This window comes from Dermacentor albipictus, chromosome 4 (assembly GCF_038994185.2).
Source record: "Dermacentor albipictus isolate Rhodes 1998 colony chromosome 4, USDA_Dalb.pri_finalv2, whole genome shotgun sequence".
In the NCBI taxonomy this organism is placed as follows: Eukaryota; Metazoa; Arthropoda; class Arachnida; order Ixodida; family Ixodidae; genus Dermacentor; species Dermacentor albipictus.
The window spans coordinates 152,326,208-152,348,996 of NC_091824.1; the positions used below are offsets into that span (position 1 = coordinate 152,326,208).

Consider the following 22,789-nt stretch of genomic DNA (forward strand, 5'->3'; position numbering starts at 1 on the left):
CACTGACTGGTAACTTCATAGCGCGCGTTAGTGCGGGTGTGCGTGCGTGTTATCTGGCATTGTACCATACACCCTGTTTCACAAAGCGCCTACGATATGGCCGGTATAGTCCTGGCGTGCATTAGCCACAATATCAGGCCTGAATACCGCTACAAGTAATCTTGCATTAAAGTAACAACAAAGTAAAGCGAAAATTCATCTGCGATTTAGCGGTAAGCGTCGCTCAGCGTGCAATAAACACAATGACGCAGCAACATAATAAATCTGCAAGAAATGTTTTCCGTGTTGTTAGTGGCTCAGAAAAAAACCGAGCTTACGTGAATCTCCGTGCGTGAAACGCATTCCGTAAAACATGGATCCGACGACGCAGGAGAGAGTTCAACGAGGGCTGAAGTACAGCCGGCGCGCTGCTCCGCTTCCTCCACACCTTCAGGAAAACAAACGCGCGCTCGTCGTGTTTGAACTGGCATTGTGCCACGCGGTGTTATACTTTAGCAATTGTTACACCACATATCCACATCTTCTACGCCGCACTTAGAAAGCAGGAAAGGTGAACCTTCCTGAAATCCCGTCACGATGAAATGCGCAATACCATTGCATTGTAGCGGGCAGTACTCGCATAACCCCGCGGCGGAAGAAGAGACTGGCCTTCGAAGGTGATTAGGTAAGCATTGCCATGGGTTGTAACATTAGCAGGATGAACCACCATTTCGTGAACTTTTTGACTTCCTCTTGTATCTACGAGTATCGTCTCACTTTTGCACTAATATATATATATATATATATATATATATATATATATATATATATATATATATATATATATATATATATATATATATATATATATATATATATATATATATATATATATTAGTGCAAAAGTGAGAAGGTGTTTCAGCGAACACCTTCAAGTTTTTTTAAAGTTTGCCTGTTGAAGATAGCTCAATTCCAACTTATGAACCAGCCTACTGGAAGCGGCGGACACTACTTGCACACAAAATTGAAGTGCAAAGTCGACGAATTAACAAGAATAGGCGTCATAAACGATAAGCGTCAGCAGGTGCTGACGCTTATCGCACTACGCCAGTTAGGTCGTGAAACCCCTCGAGCCATCCTATCCTACATGACGAAGGCTTGTACGATGCGGCGATAAAAGAATGCAGTCGTATATCTTTCAAAGGTGGCTTGGAGGCGCTTGAGCAGCGGCGCGCGAGCGCGCACATGTTTCATATTTCACTTATTTCGCGGGCTTTTGTTTTTTCTTTGAAAAAATAACCAGGCACACGTCAGCACGATATAAATGCTTTATTTAGAGGTTACTTAAGGTGCCCTACAACTTCGTAATTGACATGTTTGTGATTCAAGCAATAATTAAGGACTTCACTAATTAGAAATCATTCTTTATTAATACTTCGTGATGAAAAAAAAAACTGGCTGTAAGCACACACGACTGCCACAACTATGCAGTCGGTACGATTTCTCTAGAGCTCTCGGTTCTTTCTTTATCTTAGTCAAAGTTAACTGGGACACCAGGTATATACGTAACTACGAAAAATCATCACGTGACAATGCGTATTGATCTATAAAATTTCCGGTGATGCAAGTTAGTACACATTCCCAGTCAAATAACGGCGAGAACAGACAGGTGTACGATAACTGCTCTAAAGATTTACCGCTCATTTACATGAACCCAACAAGAGCAGGTTGATTAAGAAGTTTGGCTGAGACAACCCAAGCGACAGAGCATACATGAGCTTGTTCTCTTCGGGACGAGCTTGCAAACATGGCTGCATCGATTCTACAAAAAGGCATCGAGCAAGTAGTACATCCTGTTCTTAAATGCCGAATCTTTACCGCCAACCCAGCCCGACCACCCTTATATGCACCGTGGAACTCAGCACATCTGATTAAATCTACTCAGTGCAGATGAACTTGCTCAAGGCCCTACTAGACGCTCTCCCTCAGCTAGGCCGGTACCCGCCGCGATGGCTTAGCGGCTATGGGGTTGCGCTGCTAAGCACGAGATCACGAGATCAAATTCCGGCCGCGGCGGCCGCATTTAGAGATGGGGGCGAAATGCAAAAACACCCGTGTCCGATGCATTAGGGGTACGTTAAAGATCCCGTGGTGATGTAAATTAATCCACAGTCACCCCCTACGGCGTACCTCATAATCAAATCGTGGTTTGGGCACCTGATTTGGGTCAAGATTTGTGGCCAGGATTCGTGGTTTGCGCCAGGATTCAATTGAATTCAGAGCTCGGGCGGTTAAAGCTCACTCACACTATGCCGACCCGACACCCATTTCGGTCTGCCGACTGTCGGCGACATCGTGAAGAGACTGGACGCTCTGGTGACGCCATTTGTTGCGACGTGTCACACCTAAGGAGTGCATATATATATATATATATAGCCCTTATTCAGACTGACGATCGCACCGTCACCGGGTGAAAAATTGGGTCAACATACAAGCGAAAAGCAGGGCGAAAGTAAATGGTCTAGTCATCATGGGCAGCTGGCAAACAGTAAGCTCGCTTATCGCGCACAGGACCGGTGCGAATGTTTCTGCTTCGTCAGTGGCCGGGACGCCGTTGTCTTTAGCGTGCGGCGCTAGCACGGTGTGGCGTCTTGGGGAGTGGCAAAATGGGACGATGCAGATGGTTACTCGCGGAATCTCTTTGAATAGCGCGCCAAAAGTATGTCTGTATAAGGCTCCTAGATCGAACTTCTTTCGCTGAAGACGAAGATATGACGAAGCAGCACATTCATGTCATTTTATTTGTTGCACAAGAAATATTTGGAGGACGCCATAGAGTTTCATATTAGTATAACTAGAGGGAAATCTGGCACTGCGATCGTTCTACCATCATGGAAATGATGGGAAGTACAGGCAACGGATTGGCATTCTGTTGACTGGCGAGCTAGTCTACAACTAGTTTTTGGCAGTTTTGGTTTCGCTCCAAGCGCAATTGCTATAACCTGCAGTGGGACAGTGCAACGCAAAGCTCTCTGCCTTTTTCTGCTGCTCGAAGTGGCGATAGCGCGCTGGGCCAGCGGCTGGGATGTTGTTTCTGCCGCGGTGTGGTGTGGAAGCCCTCACGAGGAAGCGCCGGCATCGTAAACGTTGAAAGAACATGTTTTGACCGTTTGGACCTTGGTTTGTTAAGTGTGTTAGGTTGGCGCTGTAGCGTTACGTGCTTTATGAAACTTCAGAATAGGGAAAAGAAGGTACTACTTATACAAAACATAGACAGTTGCACTTCTAGTGGCTTGACAATAAAATTTTATTGAGGGCTTCATTATGCATTGCTCGTTTTTGTGCTCATTGAAATGCGTGTTTCAGCACTTTGACAACAAATTACTTGTGATAGGAAAGGTTGCTGCTTCCTGGCTGTAGTCTAGTGTTGCAAAATGGGTAAGTGCAAAGCCACGCCATAACGTTTCGGAAGCGGTACGTCAATATAAAATATAATGAAGCATACTTGTAGAAGGCCACAAGCGTCCTAGCTAGCACTGCAGCACTGCAGCTAGCTAGCAGTGCTTAAAAGTACTTGAAAACGTTCAGCAATCCTGACAGACGACGCAGCCTTTCGAAAGAGTGACAGTCTTCGCAAGTGCCTGTCTTCTGCGAGAAAATTATCGCGTTTGTAGCGAGCAGGCGTCGTAGCAGACGACACTTGTAGCATTCCGCTCAAGGGCGCAACACTTTCTCACAACACATGTTTATTTCCATACACGATTTATGAGTATCTTTATATAAGTACATGCACGGTTGTTATTCCTGTTGTAAAAATAAATAAATAATTATTCTCTGGTGATAAATCGGGAAATCGATAATCGGAACTGCAGAAACAAAATTAGATTTTCCGCCACAATATTTGAGTATAGCTTCGTTTACTGCGCCGCGAGCAAATGCCACTAGTCTAAAAGTCGAAGTAAATTTGAAGCCTGTACTTTCCATCATTCCCATGTAGGTTGAGGCAACGCTCATGAAAGCCCCCATAGAAACTAGCGCCAGATTTCTCTCTAGCGTATTTATTTAGAAACTCTATGGAGGACGCTTAAGAGGAAGCTTTAGCTCGGGTGCTCCTATCTAAATACCTGTAAAAGGAGAATTCGTTTTTGTCGGCAACCACTGCACCAAATTAGACGAGGTTTGTTGCATTTAAAAGAAAAACTTAAAATCTAGTGACTGTTGGTTTCAAATTTTTTAATTATATCGTCGTTTTTTATTAAAACTTTTGAAAAATAAATAATTTTCAGAAAACTAAACTATCAAGTTTACAACTCTCTAACTCAGCAAGAAAAAAGTGATATCACAATTCTATGTATTGCATCTGATAGTACATCTAAAGCGGACAATAGTGATATGTTACATATGAATCTAAAAAAATTCAATAGTATGGAAATACAGCTTTTGCAACACCCTTGTAAACAACGTAACGAATTCACGTAAGATATAAATTGACATATCGCATTTGTTCGCTTTGAATGATCTAATCGATGCCATTTACAGAACCGCGATAGCTGTCCTTGATGCAGAGCTATTAATTTGTCAATTTCGTGCCTCTATGTTTGTCGAACATTCAAATTTTTCAAAATTCTTCTAACAAAATTCAAGCCCTAAATCAAAATTATATTTCCAACAGTCACTATAATTTAACTTTATCTCTCAAATGCAACAGATTTCATTAAAATCGGTCAGGGCGTTATCTTCTCAGGAAAGCGTTTTTGCGCTTTACACGTATTTGAACAGGCCTCGCCGGAGTTGGGCCCGAGCTAAAGCTTCCTCTTAAGAGGAAGCTTGAGCTCGGGCTCAACTCCGACGGGGCCTACTCATATACATATACACGCCGGATGCTGGAGGCCGACGCTGGATGCCGGATTTTTTGCAACACGGACTCCTTAACGCTATCGCGTTAAAGAAAAAATGGGGGGGGGGGGTGTGCTTGCACAAAACAACGTCAGAACAGCGGACATTTATCATAAAAAAGCATTACCGCCTATGACACGATATACCTATGATCAGATAGTCATCTGGTGGCGACATTTCGAAATAAGGGACTTTACCAGGCCATCCTGCAAGGCGCGCTATCCACATAAACATACACCTAAATAGTATATCGTACACCGTGATTTAAACGCACGCTTGAATTGTCGTGTGTATTAAAGCGACCATCTTCGTTGCGCCGCGATGCCTTTTCTCAAAGCTCTGCAGACTTGTAGAGCCCAAATGGGCGCTTGAAAACGCCGACCGCTAGGTGTCTAGAAGCGTACGGTGAGGGGCTAGTTGGTATGACATTATGAGAACAAAGAAAAACTGCGCAAAAAAAAGGACAAAACAGAGAAAGAACCACACGACACAGGTGTATACGCTTTTCCATTCAAAACTACAGCTGGAGTGCGCATATCGCCGCCACAGCCATGAGTGGCTTTGGCGACTCCCAGGGCTGCTCTAGTACGCATACGTAAATACCTACGCAATTGTATTAAAAAAATGGCCGCAGTGGTAGCTTAATCGGTAAAACACTGCACGTGTAATGTGGAAGATGCGAGCTCTGATCTGGCCTGTTTCAAGTTGCAAGTTGTCTTTTCATGCACTTCAACTTTTTCTTACTATCTCTACGCTTCTACTAAACATAATTATTTCCCCAAAAGCTTGTATGTTCACTTCATATGGTTGTCACTAATTGCTGCACCTTGTTTTGGAAGTAATTTCCAGGTGCGGTCAGCTGACACATAAAAGCAGACTGCAGACTTTCATCAGATCGACAAACGCTCTCGAGCCAAATAAGAGGATGCCAGAAACGCGTGTGGTTCACTTAGTTTGCTTCGCGCAAGAGCTATGCGAGTGCGCCGACATTTTCAGGCTAGATACGCGACAAGAATGCTGCACAGCAAGTCCGCAGTGTGTCTACCACACACTGCGGGCAAAAATCTCGTGTGTCTGCCAAGCACTCGCATCACAATTTTTAAGGCGACGTAGTGCAGCGCAGGATCACCAGAATTCTGAATGTGCACACGCTTTCAGATCAACTGGCTTACTAAAAGAATGCATGTTTACATAATTTGCAGGCAAGCTCTAGAAGAAGCAAATTGATTAAAACTCTACACAGAAATTCTCAAGCTCAAAACCGTAAGAATGCTTAAATTTTCGCCCACTCATTCTTTTTAATCCTGCTGCGCCGTTACACAATTCAAACCACCGTGAATGAAATGAAATTATTTCAAAAAGCCCTTATTAAAGCCAGCCGACTTTCGCCTTTGCAGATGCAATATTTTACTCACCAGATGTTTTTTCATAATAGCGTGAGGTCCGGATCAGGAGGACGCTATGTTAAGATCTCCTGTGAAAGCTTCGCCAACTGTTGTACCACTGATAACGTACTAAGCTCGGGTGCTGCGGCAGGCAGTATGGGCAATGTGCATCCGGGCCGTGTGGTGGCAACTACCGGTGCTATCAGCGATGACACAGTCAGGTGTAAACGGCCGTCTTCCATCCAAGTCTGTATTGCGAAAGACTTGAGTGGTGGTCTGTAACCGCGGTTGTGGCGCACGCTGGCTTGATTCCGGATCGAGTGCAGAGATCGGTGATAAAGATAAGGGCGCGAGCCGCCAACGAGCGCATTGTCATCGATCGGGCTGGGATTTATACAGTGGACGCCAAACACAAGACCCATGTTCTTCACAATACAGACGAAGAGACAGTCCTCTATCTTTTACGCTATTGTTCATAGGCGAATAATGTGGAATTCACTGGTGATATATGCACAACTGTCGGTACTGATATCTCGGCACTCCCAGGTTTCGACCATTGTAAAAGAGAGATGTTGGGGGTCCTTTTGTCTGGCGTAGTGGATTGATGTCTTGATAATTGGTGATTTTGCATCACTGAATGATGATTAAACATCAATGGTTTTTTGTTGTGTATTGAGTATATTGTGACTTGCTTTAATGAATTCGTGGTAATAATGGTTAGCGCTATGTAAATATAGCTACCATAACTTCTGTATCGTTGTGTATATGTTCTGCATGATTTCGTATCCCTTAGGAGCGGAATGCATACGCTAAGGAACATAGCGAAGTAAGGCGCAGCACCTTATCTCCCTTGCCCCTCAAATTCCTGCACGCAGAAATGTGGCACTGCTAATAAGGAAAACAAAAAGACGCCGCTAGAACATAAGCAAGACGTTAAAAGCACAACACTGCAAGGCATTATTCACACGCGCACCTATGCCGCATCGATCTTACTTGAAAACGAGAAATAACCTCCTGCACAGTATCGGCCTCTGAGTGTGGCGTCGCAGGTTCGAAACTCTCTACCACCAACGTTTTGGTGCCACTAGCAACGAGTGACACACCTGTTTCTTGCGCAGCACTTCCGGTTCACCTCCTGAGACGACCGGGGATGAAATTCCAAATAAATCAGAAAAAAAGTAGTACAGTACAAAATTCACGGGTTTCATTATAGATATATCAGAACATAAGTTTAGTTGCATAAGTTGAAATTAATTAATTAATTAATGGCGTTAATTAGAAATCACTGGTTACCGCACACCAAAGCACAGACTCGTATACTTAAGAGACCCGCCACGTGAGCACGACTTTGGCGAGATTCCTGGAAACCGGGAAGTATATAACGGAAGTAATGACGTCACTAGTGACGTCACACACATGAAGGTGGCATATTTAACCGGCAAATAATTGCAAAACAGTTGCCTGGAAGAGCGCACGTAGCGTCACTCCCTCCTCTCTCGCTTCTCCTCTCCCAGCGCTCACCTGCTCGCTCGCTTGCTCGCAACAGCTGCGCACGCGCTTGTTACATGCACTGACGTCAGCACCTGAAAGGGCGCGTAAGGTGCACTTCGTGCGCCTCTAGCTAGGGGGCTACGCTCCGCCAGGTGATGCGCGGCGCGTCCTCTTCACCCTCCCTCGCTCCTCGCCCGTATATCGTGCCAGGGGAAAGACGTGCGCTCGCTTGACCTAATGAACACAAACGCCGAGGTTCCAATCTCACAAAGAGACACCCAAGTAAAATATAAGGGTCACCTGCCATTTTGTCCTTTCTAATGCACTGTATTTTTTTATGGATCAACTTCTTTATAGCCATTACCGAGGTGAAGTTAGAACGCAGGCGAGAACTTGCGTGGACAAGGAACGCGAAGGTAACAGAAACTTTGGAGAGCGAGGGTAACGTGGCGTCGTGGGATGCCCTCTCTCGGTAGCAAATGTTCCCTTTCGCCCGCTCTGCTCCGTTGAGGCGCGCACGTGACGAGGCGTGGAAGCCAATAGGAATTTAGGCGCCGTTCTGCTGCTACAAATGCCGTCTTTTTCGCTCAATGAGCCATTTGATGCCTTCGCTTCAAAAAGCCATAAGTGTGTAAGTACTTTCCAGTAATTTGTGCCAAATCCTTGTTCGAGCGCGTCATATACTCGCAGTAGGCTATGGATGTCAACCTGCTACTTCTTGTACATGGCGTCAGGGGTGGTGAAGTGAAAAGACATAGCTTTTAGAATGGTAGCTCTACTACTCCAGGTACAAACTCCGAAAACACCCGGTTCCGAAGATCTGACCTTCCAGCTCAGCCAAGGTCAAACGGCCTGCCACTAGCGGCGGCTGCTGCGTACGCTGCGTGGGCGCCCATATATTGAAAGACATCTGTGATGTGGACCAAGTGCGCCGAGTGCTGGTAGCTTCGTATGCGCCGTGTTTTCGACGCTTAGTCCGTGTTAAAGCGAGATGCAGCATAAGGGTCAATTTGCTTGCTGCTGCTGCCGCGCCGAATTGCGTCTGTGCGTTGTCTAGTGGTGTACTTGTAGATGCGGTAGTTGCTGACGGCACCGAGCAGCGTCTCTGTCCTTTCCCTAAACAAGCAAAACCGTGCTATTGTTTAACAAACTTGGTTTAACCGTGTTCAACCACGGCAATTTTTTTAAATGCGTTTTCAGTCACCTGAAACTTCTGTAGCGCTTTGTCTTTCTTGTTTTGTTGAAAATTCCGCTCCCATGCAATAAAGAAAAAAGGTGGAGTGGTCAAGAGGAAACATGTCTGATTCTCAAGCTATAAGACCACAGCTGGAAATCCAGGCTGTGCGGCTTTTATATGTATTTATTGCTTTACTTTCTTTTATAAACGTCTCGGAAAACACTTCGAAATTACTTCTGATGACGGCCAATAGATTAGGGCACCGACAGACCAAAATATATCGCTGCAATTGAAAATTAAACGTAGAGTGGGTTTTGCCAAAACATACATTGGGAAAAGGGAACAATTACAAAAACCACCCTTCGAATGAAGGTATTAGCTTGCCTAAACGCCCTTTTCTATGCATGTAAGGGGTGAGTTATATAGACACGAGAAAACACATGTAAGGGTGCAATTTTCTTTAGTGTGTAGTTTTCTGAATCCATCGCGAAATGCTAAAGTATGAGCTTTACAACTGTCACATTAAAAAGGTTTACAACTATTGCCAACTACCGCGAGCCGCGTTCGGGAATATTGGTAATAGCAGTGGCGAGTCCGCCATCCATAAAACTAGCCCGAAGGTTCGTATTCTACGGCTGTCACGAAACCAAGCTATTTCGAAATAACAGAACGAGGTAACGTTATTCCATGGCCGTCAGAGAAATGGTCCCGTCACCTGAAGGATCGACGGCGTAAAAAGCATCAATGTTTCCTGGCTTGATCACTCAAGGGTTAAGTGCTGTTGATTGCATGCGGAACTCCGCGGCTTGCATGTTAACAGTAACCGGCGGAAATGAGAGAAGCCACTGGCGATGACTAATTTCATACCGCATAGATACCGTATTTGTACCGCATAGGTAGAGGTACGAGGTAGAGAAGTTTTGAGGAAGAGAAAGATTAAGATGTTAAAAAAAACGCTAAAATGAAAAGCATGAATAGCATATCTGATTCACTCAAGCAGGCTAGGTGGTTATTTGTCACCGCACCGCTTCAAAGATGATGCCAATAAATCATCACAATCATCATTGATGATGAATCGAAACCCGATCCCCGAACCGCAACGGTGATATTGACTGAACCCAAACCGATATTTTTGGAGTGTGCCTGAACCCATAGAGTTTCCTAATTTTTGTAGAAAACTCTATGCCTAAACCTAAAAATATGACAGCTACCGGTTCGACACGAGATGCTTCAAACATATAAGGAGACTGGTTCAAGCATATAAGGCGACAACTTCAATCGGCGCACCTTACATGTTGTTACGACTCACGAGTTGCGTTGTGTACGAGAATGGGGATAGACGATGGGTACGTTGTGGTAACTATATACGGACACCTTGACAAAGACACTTGCACATTTGAAGTCGGCCACGCCACTATGTTCCGCGCCCGAAAAGTAGTTTTAAGGTGCTTCGCGGAATCAGCATTTCTGATAACCTCCCAATTCGGCCGTTAAGTCAACCTGTTACTAAAGCTATGTGAAATGGATGGATATCAAAAAGTTATGTTGCATGACTTATTGCAACCATAACACTGTAGTCGCTAACGAATAACATCACCTTGAGTGAGCGGTAATCGCGGTTGTATGAACGGCAAGACAAATCTGATTTTTTTACGTGCCACGGTTCAACGAACGTTTGGTGCTTAGCCAAGCACAGTATAACCTTGGTAGAGTTGTAGAATTTATTCGTGGGGCACAATGTGCGTGCTTTTGACTGCTTTGTCCGCTCTTAGCCAGCGCAAGACTATGCGCCACGTGCAGATGCGCACGAAATATCGACCCATGGTTCAGCACAAACCGCCCTTGTTTACCGCTCAGAAGCGTGAATGTTCTTACCTGCTTCTAAAAAAGCAGCAGGCTGTTCGATGCCAAGTTCTGGCTTCTTTCTTTGCTACATACTAGAAGTTTGAAGTTGCGATTTATGTAATAAAATGTGCATTCGCGCTGTCTTCGACACCATAGGTCACATGCCACAGTGCACTCACCACCAGTCCTGCAGTAAAAACCTGAAGCAAAAAAAAAAGAAACACGAAAATTAACTGACTCTGCTGCTGTAAAAGTAACGAGTGTGGAAGCTACGCGGTCCTTATACGTTGGCACAGGGCTTCTCGCTAATTACCTCTGTCTTCTATATGAACATGAAAATTCCGCCGTATCTGTGTTCATTCGTAAACTTCTGCCTCCATTTGGTGAAACTTGCGCATGCGCCATGTGGACAAGTCTATAGCACTATGCAGCATATTGCCAGGAATGAGACGCACTGCACCATTAACTGGATTGTGAACCGGTTCAGTGTTGCGAACCGGTTCACGAATCCTTATAAATTTTCATTTCTCCGAACCGGAACTGGACCGGAACAAAATCAGAGCGCGTTGAACCCGAAACAGAACCGAAATGATTTCTTTTTTCGGTTTGACACACAGCATTAAATCTCGAGGCACGGGTGTTTTATCACATTGGTAGTTAACTGATGCAGAAGGGACCCCTTTCAGTTTGCACAAAATGAGCCCGTTGTATCTCGCACTTCTGGCGTGCTTCCAGCAGACGTAGCTTTGTATATCCCGGAAAATCCTCAGAATAAAGCCCATATAAATCGTGTGATTCGGCTTGAACGCTATCGCAATAAGCGACAGAGCTCGAGACACGTTATATGAGTCGCACGCTTAATTTGAGGAATTAAAATGAGCGCCAGCTTCGTAGCCGGAACTGCGTGGAAATAAGCACGAAGCGTAGGAAACGCCAGCCAGCACCATGATATCGGCAAAAAGCTATTTGGCTCCGGCCCGTTATACAAACTCACGCGAAAATTTTTTAAAAAATGTCCTCATAATGCAACTGCTCAACGGACCTGAACGAAATGTTTTCCATTTAGAAGAAAAGCTCGAATTCTTGTGTCTGATGGTCGTAGAAAAGTGACTTATACCGCTTGCGTGTATTGTCACATCGGTAACGCAATTTTTTTAGAAGTTCTTTTTCCAAAATATTCGTACTGTTTATCAGACTAAGTTACTCAGGTACATCTTTAAACTTTGTCAGACGCTGTTTAAAAATACGCAATATCCCTTTTCGTCGCAGAGTTAGGAACCTGGCATTACGATTTTCTTGATATTTGGCAATTTTAAGAAATTGCTCGAAGGGGTAAATCAATATTCTTCAAGCATCAAAGTCTAAAATACTACCTTTCCTTTTACGCGCATCATATTTCCCCTAACTCCGCAAATAATGTTGAAGAAGGGAGCGGGGTATTGGCGTTTCGATTATTTTGGGCAACAGCACCAACAGAAGCAACAACTGTGGTCCACCGCATTATGGCGGACTTGCGTGCAAACTTACAACGACTGAGCAAAGTCATAAAATCGTGATGCGCTACCAAAGGCCTGCAGTACTGATCCCCCCTTTTCGGTAGTCACATATCTTTAGCAGTTAACCACCGCTGTCAGCACAAGCAGGCACAGCTTTCGCGGAATGGGACACGAGCTCCCAGCCATTGGAAAAGACAAAGACGCATCGAATGCGTGCAGCGTTCAAGCGGTCCGTGCACGAGTGGCGCAAGCCGAGAATTCCTGCAGCACCGACGGCGCGCAGCGAACCGATGGTGGACATGGCTGGGGTAGAGCCCAACTGCTACGTAAGCCGCTCTTGCCAAACTGACAGTGTCACTGGCTTCCAGTACAGCGGCTCCGGTGACGGCATCACGGACGAGCTGGTCGAGTGCTGCCAGAAACTGCTCCAGGCTCCGACCGACCCTCGCTACACGCACAGCGGGCCCGAGGAGGCGCCCGCGCGCCCGGGGCGACGTCGAAACGGTGCCTCGGACGCCGACGCCAGCGCACCGGCGAGTGGGGGCAGGCGGTTCAGGCTGATCGGGTTCCTGAGCCGTCTGCACAAGCCGAAGCCGCCGGCGGAGAAGACTCGGCCGAGGTGGGTTGATTGCGTCAGCGAAGACAGCGATAAGGCCCCGGAGCTAGTTTAACCACATACAAACAAAGAAGAAAAAAGAAAACAGACGTATTTAGCTCCGCTCGACTGACTTTAATGAGGCAGAAGTACGACACCTTGTCATGTGGTGAATAGTTGTCGATAACCATACGACTTCTACTCCATACTCAGCTATGTGTTTGTCATTATACGGCCGCTGTCTATAGTGCTGCTGCTAATAGCGTATACCTCGTCACCTATGCTCGACTACACCCCAGAAGTTTACAGCTGCTTTCTTGATGGTTTTTAACATGGCATATAACACTATATAACGTTTCATGCCAACTTTCGCTACAGAACTTGTTTCACACAGACCATATCGCTAAATACATCATTCTTAAGCTTTATGAATTTTTTTTAATCACCTGTCAAATAACATAATTCTAGTCCTTGAGCTGGATATTTCAGGGAAGCGGACATTGCCTGCACGTGAAATCTAAACCAATTGTTGAACTAATTAACAAAAATCACTCATTAACATCTTAATTAATTACCTGACGGGATATATTGCAATTTACAAATTGTGGCAGGTGAGGTTTCTAGGCGTATACACGCAGAATTAGTTTCCAGAACGGCGGCAGTTTGGGGAAACGCGCCATAAAACTCGCCGTAATAATGCACTTTTGGTCAACTTACATTTTTACCAAAACATCTTTTTTTATGCATTGAAGCTCAAAAGTAAATGGAATGCTCACGTATTTCGCCCAACATTGTGGAAAATAATATCCCGAAACTGGTGTCATCCTGGAAATTCATTTCAAGTAGATGCGTCTTCCAAACTCACCGGCTAAATTCGCTCATCGCAACATGTGGCATAATGTAACTAGGTAAATTAGTCATTTGTTGTTAATTTGATAGACATGTATTTTGATTTCTCGTGTCTACCTCTTCGAATAGTTCAGCTCAAGGACAATATTTGTGTTATCTGTCACAGGCAATTTTTTTTTAATTCCGTGGAGATTAAAAATGATCACCCTGTATAACATGCACGCTTAAGTTTCTTTCTTTATTATTATTCTTAGCTACATCAAGTTTCTAAAAATTGCCGGTAATAAATAGCACAATTCGAGCTGGTAAGTTGTCTCGAGAGATGCTCAATTGAATTGCCGTATTTACACTAATGATCATCTTTTGAGCTAATTACGTTACTGCATATATTTCAATCTACAATTTGTAGCTAATGAGGTTGCAAGGCATATCCACTTGGAAAGAATTCTCAGGACTACACTAGTTTCTATATATTAATTTTCAAAGTGTCCGGCGAGATGCATTGGGGTTCCGGATACTTTCTTACTTCAATGTGTAACAGCGTTTTCTTTAAAAAAGTAAGTGGAATAACAGTGTATTTTTACCTTGTTTGACGGCGCATATCTTGAAAACGGTGCCATCCTCAAATTCATTTATGTCGCTATGCCTTGCAACCTCACTAGCTACACTAGGAAAGATTGTAAACTTTTTTAGAGTGTAGCACATGCACTCTTAAATAAATGTTAGTATACATCCTTTGGGGTGTATGCTTGCCACACAATAATCGTCATCTGTCTTGCCTGCTTTTACTTTCTTGGAAACGCCGCGCTCGCTACTTCCCTGTCGAGAATGATCTCTCATGCTGATAACGCGCATGACGTTCGTGACTTAGAAGTACTGGGGCTCGCAGCGTTAAAGAAAGGAAATGCGAACAAGACAGATGACGATTGTCGTTGTGTGGCAAGATACGACCGAAAGGGTGTAATTTTGCTTAAGAGAGTACGCCGCTTCCGGCGTACATGTCAGGCCAATGGAACTTTGACGACAGAAAAATGCCCTGAACCATTTCATATCTTCTTAAGCATGACATGCTTTCAGCTCCCGTTGTCGGCGGCCTTCAAGTGACCTTGAGCCAAAAACCAGTGGTTATCCGGGTATTCAAACGAGAACAAAACGAGTTCATCCGGGGAATCAGTCAAAAATTAAGAAAATGCGGTCTCTGACCCTCAACCCTTCGTACAGGACCACATTACATACGCTAGTTACTGCCCATACAAATTACCCAAAATATTGCTTACGAGTTCTTAATTTTTGTTCACACTGTCGCTTAAGCTGTAACTTCTAGTATGCTGAAGTATTATTTGCCATTTCCAATAGCGACGTTCAAAAGGCAGATGCAGGGCATCATACACTTCATTTTCATTTTTTGTTGCTGAGACAGGGTTGCCTGTGCTCCTTTGAACGCTAGCGTTCCATGAGTTCCGCGGCGCGAGTTTTGCTTCGTCTCGAGAGATGGCGCCACGCTGCGTGGTGCCTCCTTCGGGCGCTTTTTTTCTAGCAGGACAATGCGCTCTGTCTCCCTGACGTCTCTCGCTGCCTGTCGCGCCGCCTTCAGCCGTTTTTTTTTTCTTCTAGCTTGGCAGCATCCATACGGACCAGTGCACAGTATGGCAGTATGGCGTGGTGCGGTGTGGTGTTGCGAACATGCACTACACCCATTTTAAGATTTTGGCTAGTATCATCTCCAACCAATCTGCTTTGCCGGTTTCCATTTCATGCTTACATCTACTCGATTACGGGAGAACCAAGAATTTTTCTTTTTCTTTGCAGCTGCTACGTGTTTACGCGGTGGGACTACATAGCGTCAAAACAGATCTCTAATATAGATACTCGAAGAAACATCAAGCAATAAAAAGCGTACGCCAGAGCCCCGCTAAACAATATGAGCGGTATGCGGTATGTTTAATCTCTTGCGCATCTTCAACAGTGGAAATATGGAGGTGGATCGCGTGAAAAATTGCGGGCGCGCTCGCGATTCACAGCTGCGCAGTGGGCGAAGACAGGAAGGGCGTTGTAAACATGTAGCCGATGTAGCCACGGTGGATGGATGGATGAATTGGTGGATGGCTGCTATGAGCGTCCCCTTTGGAAGCGGGTGGTGGCTTGCGCCACCAAGCTCTTGTTATTATTTGCCTAGTTTTCTACTTATGTTGAAAAAGAAAAAAAAGGAGAAAAAGAAACCACGACGAATTTTCATAACGAAACTATCTCAACCCCTATTGTGAACTTTGTTTTTGTACGCCTTTTGTCGTTTCCCTACTTTTCTTCCATCAATGTTCCAATCGCACTGCTCTCGCTGAACCGAAGGGTTTCAGGAACGCTAGAGGCGCCTAAATCAACCGCTGGGCACGTATCTTCACATTCTAATAAAGCATGCTCCATCGTTTCCCTATAGCGTTGCCGCAGCAAGCACATGCTTCTTCTTCCTTGTATGTCGCTTTATAAGTGCGTGTTCCAAGGCGCCCAGATCTCGCTTCGAGAAGAGCTTCAGTTTGAGTTATCAAAAATAGTTTCCTGATTTCGTTTTTTTCCTTCTCTTAAGTAGTTACTCATAGCAGGTTTCTTTTCCACTGCCGCCACCACGTGCATGAAGCTAAGCAGCACCGGTGGATGTTTGCTCCGGACAAATAAAGCAGAAGGCACATCTAACCAAACCTCCCAGGCGTACCTGCAGGAACACACGTACACACACACACACACACACACACACACACACACACACACACACACACACACACACACACACACACACACACACATATATATATATATATATATATATATATATATATATATATATATATATATATATATATATATATTTCTTTATTTATTTATTTCATATACCCCTAAAGGCCCCCGAAGGGGTATTACAAAGGGGGAACTGATACATGAAAAAATCAAATGCAAGAACTTTTCATGCGCCGGCTGTTGGGACGCCGTTTTTCGAACCTCGACCGGCGTTACTATTGGGTAGCGTGGCATTGTCGGCAGGCTACAGGCGTCCGGTAAATCATGGTGACCAGGCAGGGACGAGACGATTTCTAGTGCGAAACTTGCACGGTTTATTCAATGGTTGGTGGAGGATATAGAAGAAGAGAATGAATGAATTGAAAAAGTACATTACGGGGCACCTTAAATGGGCCCACTAAAATTGTAGGCGGGATCTTGCTCACGTCAACGTCACGTGACATGCACTGAGTCCCTGTCGTTGCTTTGCGGCTGCTCCTTCTCTCCTGGGCGATGTTGCACGTCCCCGTCGCTGTTTGCGGATGCTCATTTTCTCCCGGGCGATGTTGCACGTGCTTGCCTCCTCTGGCGGCAATCCGCGTAGACTGGACGGGGATGGGCGGCTGATCCTTTCTCCAGAGTCGGACAGTTTGCAGAAAGTTCTCCCCTTGGTCGCACAGTTTGCGGAGAGTTTCCTCCCCTAGACTCGCACAGTTTGTGAAAAGGGTTCTACCCCAGAGTCGCACAAAGGGACCTGTCATCACTGCGGGGCGCCTGCCAGACCGGCAACCATTCGAGACAACCATAGCAAATTAGGAATCCATCCTGAGTTTCGGTTAGGCATGGTCTTTGAGCATCCTTTTTGCCCGGGGTGTTACACGCCAACCGTAGCACGGCATAAGGGAAACGGAAGGTGGAATGGCAGAATCCTACTCGGTGGAATGGCAGAATGTGCATGGCAGTGTTGGAAGAGAGAAGGCAAGCGCCGGACTTGACTATTGCCTGTAGGGCGCGGAGTCGCTGTAGTGGGAATCGGAGCCGATGGACGTACACACGTGCACTGCAGATAAGCGTCGCGACAGAAGGGTACTTATATGAAGAAAAAAAAATTTCAGTGCCCTTCCACACTGCGAAGAAGGCGAAGATAGCAGTTCGCCCTTAATGGCGAACTACACCTCCGCCGCAGGTCGGCAGGCATTGCACTATTTTAGGGATCGGCCAGGCATTTCCCTATCTTAGGGATCGGCCCACGTATGGGGAGTGATTAACGCCTGCGTCACCTCCGCCGCCGGTCAGCCCGGCAGCGTTTTTACAATTGCTGGTAGGTACAACGGGGCGTGGCGCTTTTGACAGCGCTGGACGTTTCTGCGCAGGCGCGAGTAAGAGCGGGCGCGAGAGAGAAAATCTGGGGGCTTTTGCAACTTGAATATATGACTCAGCCTAGGCACTACGGAGGAGGTTTCTTAGAGCGCGTTGTATTCGTTTGTCCCCTAGACATGCCGGCATTGCGGAGTGCGGTCAAGTTGGTTTATACGCTCCACCGCTGGCTGCCCGCGCGATGAGGCAGTGGGCGCGGACGCCGCTTGGTGATCGCTGTGTCCGAAGGGACAATGTTCTGACTGGTGATGTGTAAGCCGCGGGTCGCTTTTTTCGTCGCGACGATAGATCAGATTTTTTACAAGCACTGCTTCAGGAGGGCACATGTAACCGGCAAACGGAGGCCTCAGGAGAGCACCTGAGGTTATATTAAAGCAGGCGCCGCAGGATCTCCGGTTACATGTGCCCTCCTGGAGCAGTGCGTATAAAAAATGCAATCTATCGTCGCGACCCGCCACTTATACAGTCCGAACCTTGCTCCTTCAGACACAGCGATCACCAAATGGGGCGTCCGTGCCCACTGCCTCACCGCGCTGGCAGCCAGCGGCGGAGCGTAAGCAAACTAGACCGCACTCCACCACGCCGGCGTGCCTACGGGACAAACGCATACAGCAAGCGTAAAGAAACCTCCTACGTTGTGCCTAGGCAGACACATATTCAAGGAGCAAAGGCCCCTAAATATTGTCTCTCGCACCCGCTCTTACTCGCGCCTGCGCAGAAACATCGAACGCCGTGAGAGACGCCACGCCCTGCTGTACCTACTAGCAATTGTGAAAACGCGACCGGTCCACTCAGAGTAGAACGACCCCCCCCCCTCCCTCCCTACCCACAGCCTTGCCCTCGACGGAAGACGGCGAGCTTCCTCCCCGCTTTTCTCCGTTGCGTGCGCTAGAATGAGCCGCGATAACGGCTCACCCTCGCACGTTTTCGCTCGCACATACAGCATAGGTGGCGCGGCGATCATTTTATCGCCCTTGGACTTTAAACGTATCCTCACGGCCACGGCAAAAATGCGCCTGGAGTGTCATATAATTGCTATTGCATAAAAAGCTTAAGAAGCTATGGGCCGCGCAACAAGCTATGAACGAAAAATGTTAAGCATAAGGTTAAGCGACAGGAAGTCTGCAGTGTGGATTAGAGAGCAAATGGAGCAACCAATATTCTAGTTGGTATTAAGAGAAAAAATGAAGTTGGGCAGGCCATGTAATGCGTAGGGCAGGTAACTGGTTAAACAGTAGTTAGTGGATGGGTGCCAAAGGAAGAGAAGTGCAGTCGATGGGAGAAAATTAGGTGGTGATGATGATAGAAAAATGGCAGGCACGATTTGGTATCGGCTAGTGCAAGACGGGGGTAATTGGAGATCGCTGGGAGAGGCTTTTGTCCTGCGGTGTATGTAAACACAGGCTGATGATGATGATGAAAGAAGTGCACGTGGCTGAGATTCATACAAAGTCCCCCACTACGGCGTTATTTGAAATCAGATCGTGATTGTTTCGTGGGAAACCCATAATTTACTTAATGAATGTTTGGCCCCAGGCATGGAAGAACAATATTAATGAAAAGTATGGGCATAGTGCTTATCGGGTGGGGGGCCCAGTCTAGGGCCCAGTCAACCCTGAACACATTAGCCAAACTGAAGTTTCAAGGTAGAATTTTCTGAACAAGTGCAGGTCTTTTGGCAATGTTTATCACTCTCGGGGCGTGTCCGAGGGCCTGCTCAATAAATTCTGCCTGGTACACATTAGGTGCCTGCGGTACTCAGCCTTAAGGGGTAGGGGGACTACTGCACCTTCTCTCTTACTCCATCCCTAATAACTTCATATTTTTGGGGGGATGACGGAAGGGGCGCCGTCAGGATACCCACCACAATTCAGGGGACAGGTCCTCCTGCGTGGGCACCAGTCAAAAAGAGAATACTGTGAAGAGTGCGTTTTGCACCTGCGCGACGAAGCCTCTTCACGTTCTTGTGAGCACTTAGCACAGGGCACAGTCAGAAGTCATGGGCCGCATGACTGATACGCGAGTTCTCATCCGTGTACACAAAGCAGTGCGCGCTGTGAGTCAATCACAGCTCGAAATAACAAAGCAGAAGGAACAGTAAACTTTCAAGTGCCTCATGCTGTTGCCAGCAGTTAGGTTAGGGTACGTCGCTTTGTTTTCCTCTATGGCTAGCCCTGCTGGACCCATGGCACACACAGTGCAGTCCACTGTCAAAGAGAACACGAAAGTGTAGAGCACAATCACCTGGCTTTGCAGCAGGTGGCTTGTGGCTGGTGGCGCTGGCACCATTACACTCTATGGTGTACTGCAATGATGTTGCTTCTATCAGCACTTGCAGCTAAAGCGCTAGCAAAGTGAGAGCAGCACATTATAATGTACTTAAGTGGACTGTACTGCACGTGCATGCAGGTGGTCCGCTCGAGCGCGGCAGCGCTTCCACAAGCTGGCATCGTGGGTGCACGCGCTGCGGCTGGCGCTGCGCATCCCGGGTGAGATACCGGCGCCCAAGGAGGACTACCACAGCCCAGCAGCGGCCGAAGGCGAACACTCGGCGTTCGTGGAAGTTGCTGCCAGCGAAGAGGATGACACAGATTCCTGGCCACCGGACCGCTTTCAGGACATCCCTCTGTGACGGGCGCCTGGCTTGCTCCAAAGCCGCCATAACGACACAGGGCAGGATTGGGCACTGTCAATTGTCCCTCTGTTTTCCTCACAGCATCACTCGTCCTACATTGCAAGTCAGTTTGGAGGTCATAGACTTCCCGAGGCACCGGCTGCAGGGGCAAATCAACACTTGCTTTCATCGCCTCAAACGGTACATTTGTGCTCGTTAGGTGAGCCATTGCTGCCTTCGCTTGACAGACTCGCTAGTCAGCGTTGTACCAGCTGGATTTGCAGCGCTCCGGCCCGCTTCTTGTTCGATGCATTTTTTTTCTGCCTCTTTAGAACTTGACCAAAAGCAATGTTCTCTAATTAGTCCAAATAAAGCGTTTAATCTAAGAACCCAGACCTACTCACTAAGAACCCAGACCTACGCACAATGTACACCGAAATAGTGCCATCTACTTCTGCGACTTGTGGAACATTAGTGTAGGTGCGACGTGTTCTGGAAACAGCATTGGTAGTGGCAACTCCCTGTAACGCTGTGATCGAACATATGTTTTGGTGTTGCGCGCCTGTTTCCTTTATGAAACAAATACAGAAAAGTACAAACGCCCATAATTTATTTCCCGCATACAAGAAGTCGCATTGCACTGATTAAGCCATCAGAGCCAGTGGTGCAGTGCTACAGATGCAACTCTGCCACCACAGTGATCTAGCCATAGAGTAGGTATAACTTAGTTACACTAACTCTATAGGTCTGGCACCATGGGCACAAGGTTGCCAAACACATCCAAGAGAAGTCATGATGTATACACGTTGACTTTATTCCATAGAAGCCTACAAATCTGTTGCGTCTATATAAATGATTGCAAAATCTCTTCACAGCACAAGACACGGAAAGAATCTTGCGGAGCGGCATACAGGGAAAACACAACTATGTATAGGTTCTTGTTTGCTTAAAAAGCAATGCGGGCATGGAGACTGCGTACCATCCACCTAGTCCATTCATATACATTCACGCGTGTTTTCCGTACACAGATCATTCCGGAAGTCGGGATCTTCGCCACCACAAACTGCTTGTGTACAAGCGCGCTACCGACCAATCATGCAAGCAGCTGGACTTACGTCAAATGCACATTTTATAATGAAACCTGGTTACGTGTGGCTGGTAGATGAGGGATCTTGACCCTGAAAGGCTGTGGCATGGCCAATCCAGTGGTGTTTTAGCAGCGTCTAAGAATGGCTCCTGGTCACAAGCGTGCACTTAGAACTTGCTGAAGGTGTTGCCTTCAAACCTTTGTATGCTGATATCATGTCTTAAGCACAAACTCTTTCTTGTAAGCCACTGAAAGCAGCCATTATGTTGGGAGCAACTTGTTTGGTGGCTAACATTAACAAAATGCATCTGTAGCCACAGGAACGGGAGCAGCCAGTTTTTTAAAAATTATTATTACATTTCTAGCAACACAACCTGGGAGTGGTGCCACCCTGCCACACTAGAGTGTGCAAAAGTTGCCTCTCACCTGCAAGTGTTGGCATGCACAGTTTCTCTACAACTTGGTATTTCCTCTCACTACCCCACCTTCATGGTATTTAAAAAGCCACTCTGGAGAACCATGTCCATACACAGAAGTGCCGTCTCCTTATCTTTGGCCACACCATATGGCATACTGCTTAACAACCCCAGTTGCACACAAGCCACATCCCAAGGTGTGTAACGCAATGCCAAGTCGCAGCTGATCCTCAACCCACAAGGTGGTCAAAACCTTGGCACCACCACAGCACCATTCATTGGAATTTATAAAACTGAGCACTCTCATCAGTGGGCCCTTAATGAACATCCCTGCGCACACCGAGAGGAATCTAGCCTTGTCAAATAACAGCAGCTTTCAGCGGCTTTTTTCTATCCAGTTACTGCCTCACGCACATCCAACACCAACGGACCACTTTTGTCAGCATCCCATGAATCGAAAGCGATGCGGAGAGAACCACCTTCACTGAAATGTTGTCAAAGGCACCGCTTTTCTTCACACCTCCTCGACATTGAGCTTTCAAGGAATTGTAATACACTGAATATTCGTGAGCAGGGGTGCTCATTTCAAAAACCACAACCTCCACTGTACAGTCAATGCAAAGTGGCATAGATTATACGGGTGCTTTCATGAAACCCCTACTTTTATGAAAATAAGAATATTCATTGCCTCGCATTCTAAAGCAACAAGTGGGCTGGAAATGAGCAATCTGCAAGAGAAATGCTGCAAATCGACCCAAACCAAACGAGCTCCACATCACGGTAAATAAATTCAGATTTCAGCAGCACAAGCAC

The 22,789-nt window shown here is 46.3% G+C and overlaps 1 protein-coding gene across 2 annotated transcripts; it reads left to right on the forward strand.

The window, feature by feature from the left end:
• The first annotated feature begins 12,446 nt into the window (after window positions 1–12,446).
• LOC135909779 (uncharacterized) lies at window positions 12,447–20,862 on the forward strand. Of its 2 annotated transcripts, XM_065441847.1 has the most exons (3): window positions 12,447–12,577; window positions 12,638–12,888; window positions 20,269–20,862. In XM_065441847.1, the coding sequence occupies exons 1-3, from the start codon at window positions 12,479–12,481 to the stop codon at window positions 20,489–20,491; spliced, it is 573 nt and encodes a 190-aa protein (XP_065297919.1). In that variant the 5' UTR covers window positions 12,447–12,478; the 3' UTR covers window positions 20,492–20,862. The 2 variants fall into 2 exon arrangements, with proteins under 2 accessions (XP_065297919.1, XP_065297917.1); XM_065441845.2 differs by having other exon boundaries at window positions 12,447–12,888.
• The last annotated feature ends 1,927 nt before the right edge of the window (window positions 20,863–22,789 follow it).

Bases quoted from the DNA above. Each gene is read 5' to 3' on its own strand.
- LOC135909779 (XM_065441845.2), top strand. From the start codon at position 12,479: ATGCGTGCAGCGTTCAAGCGGTCCGTGCACGAGTGGCGCAAGCCGAGA. The intron at 12,889-20,268 runs GTGGGTTGATTG...ACGTGCATGCAG, and splicing joins GCGGAGAAGACTCGGCCGAG to GTGGTCCGCTCGAGCGCGGC.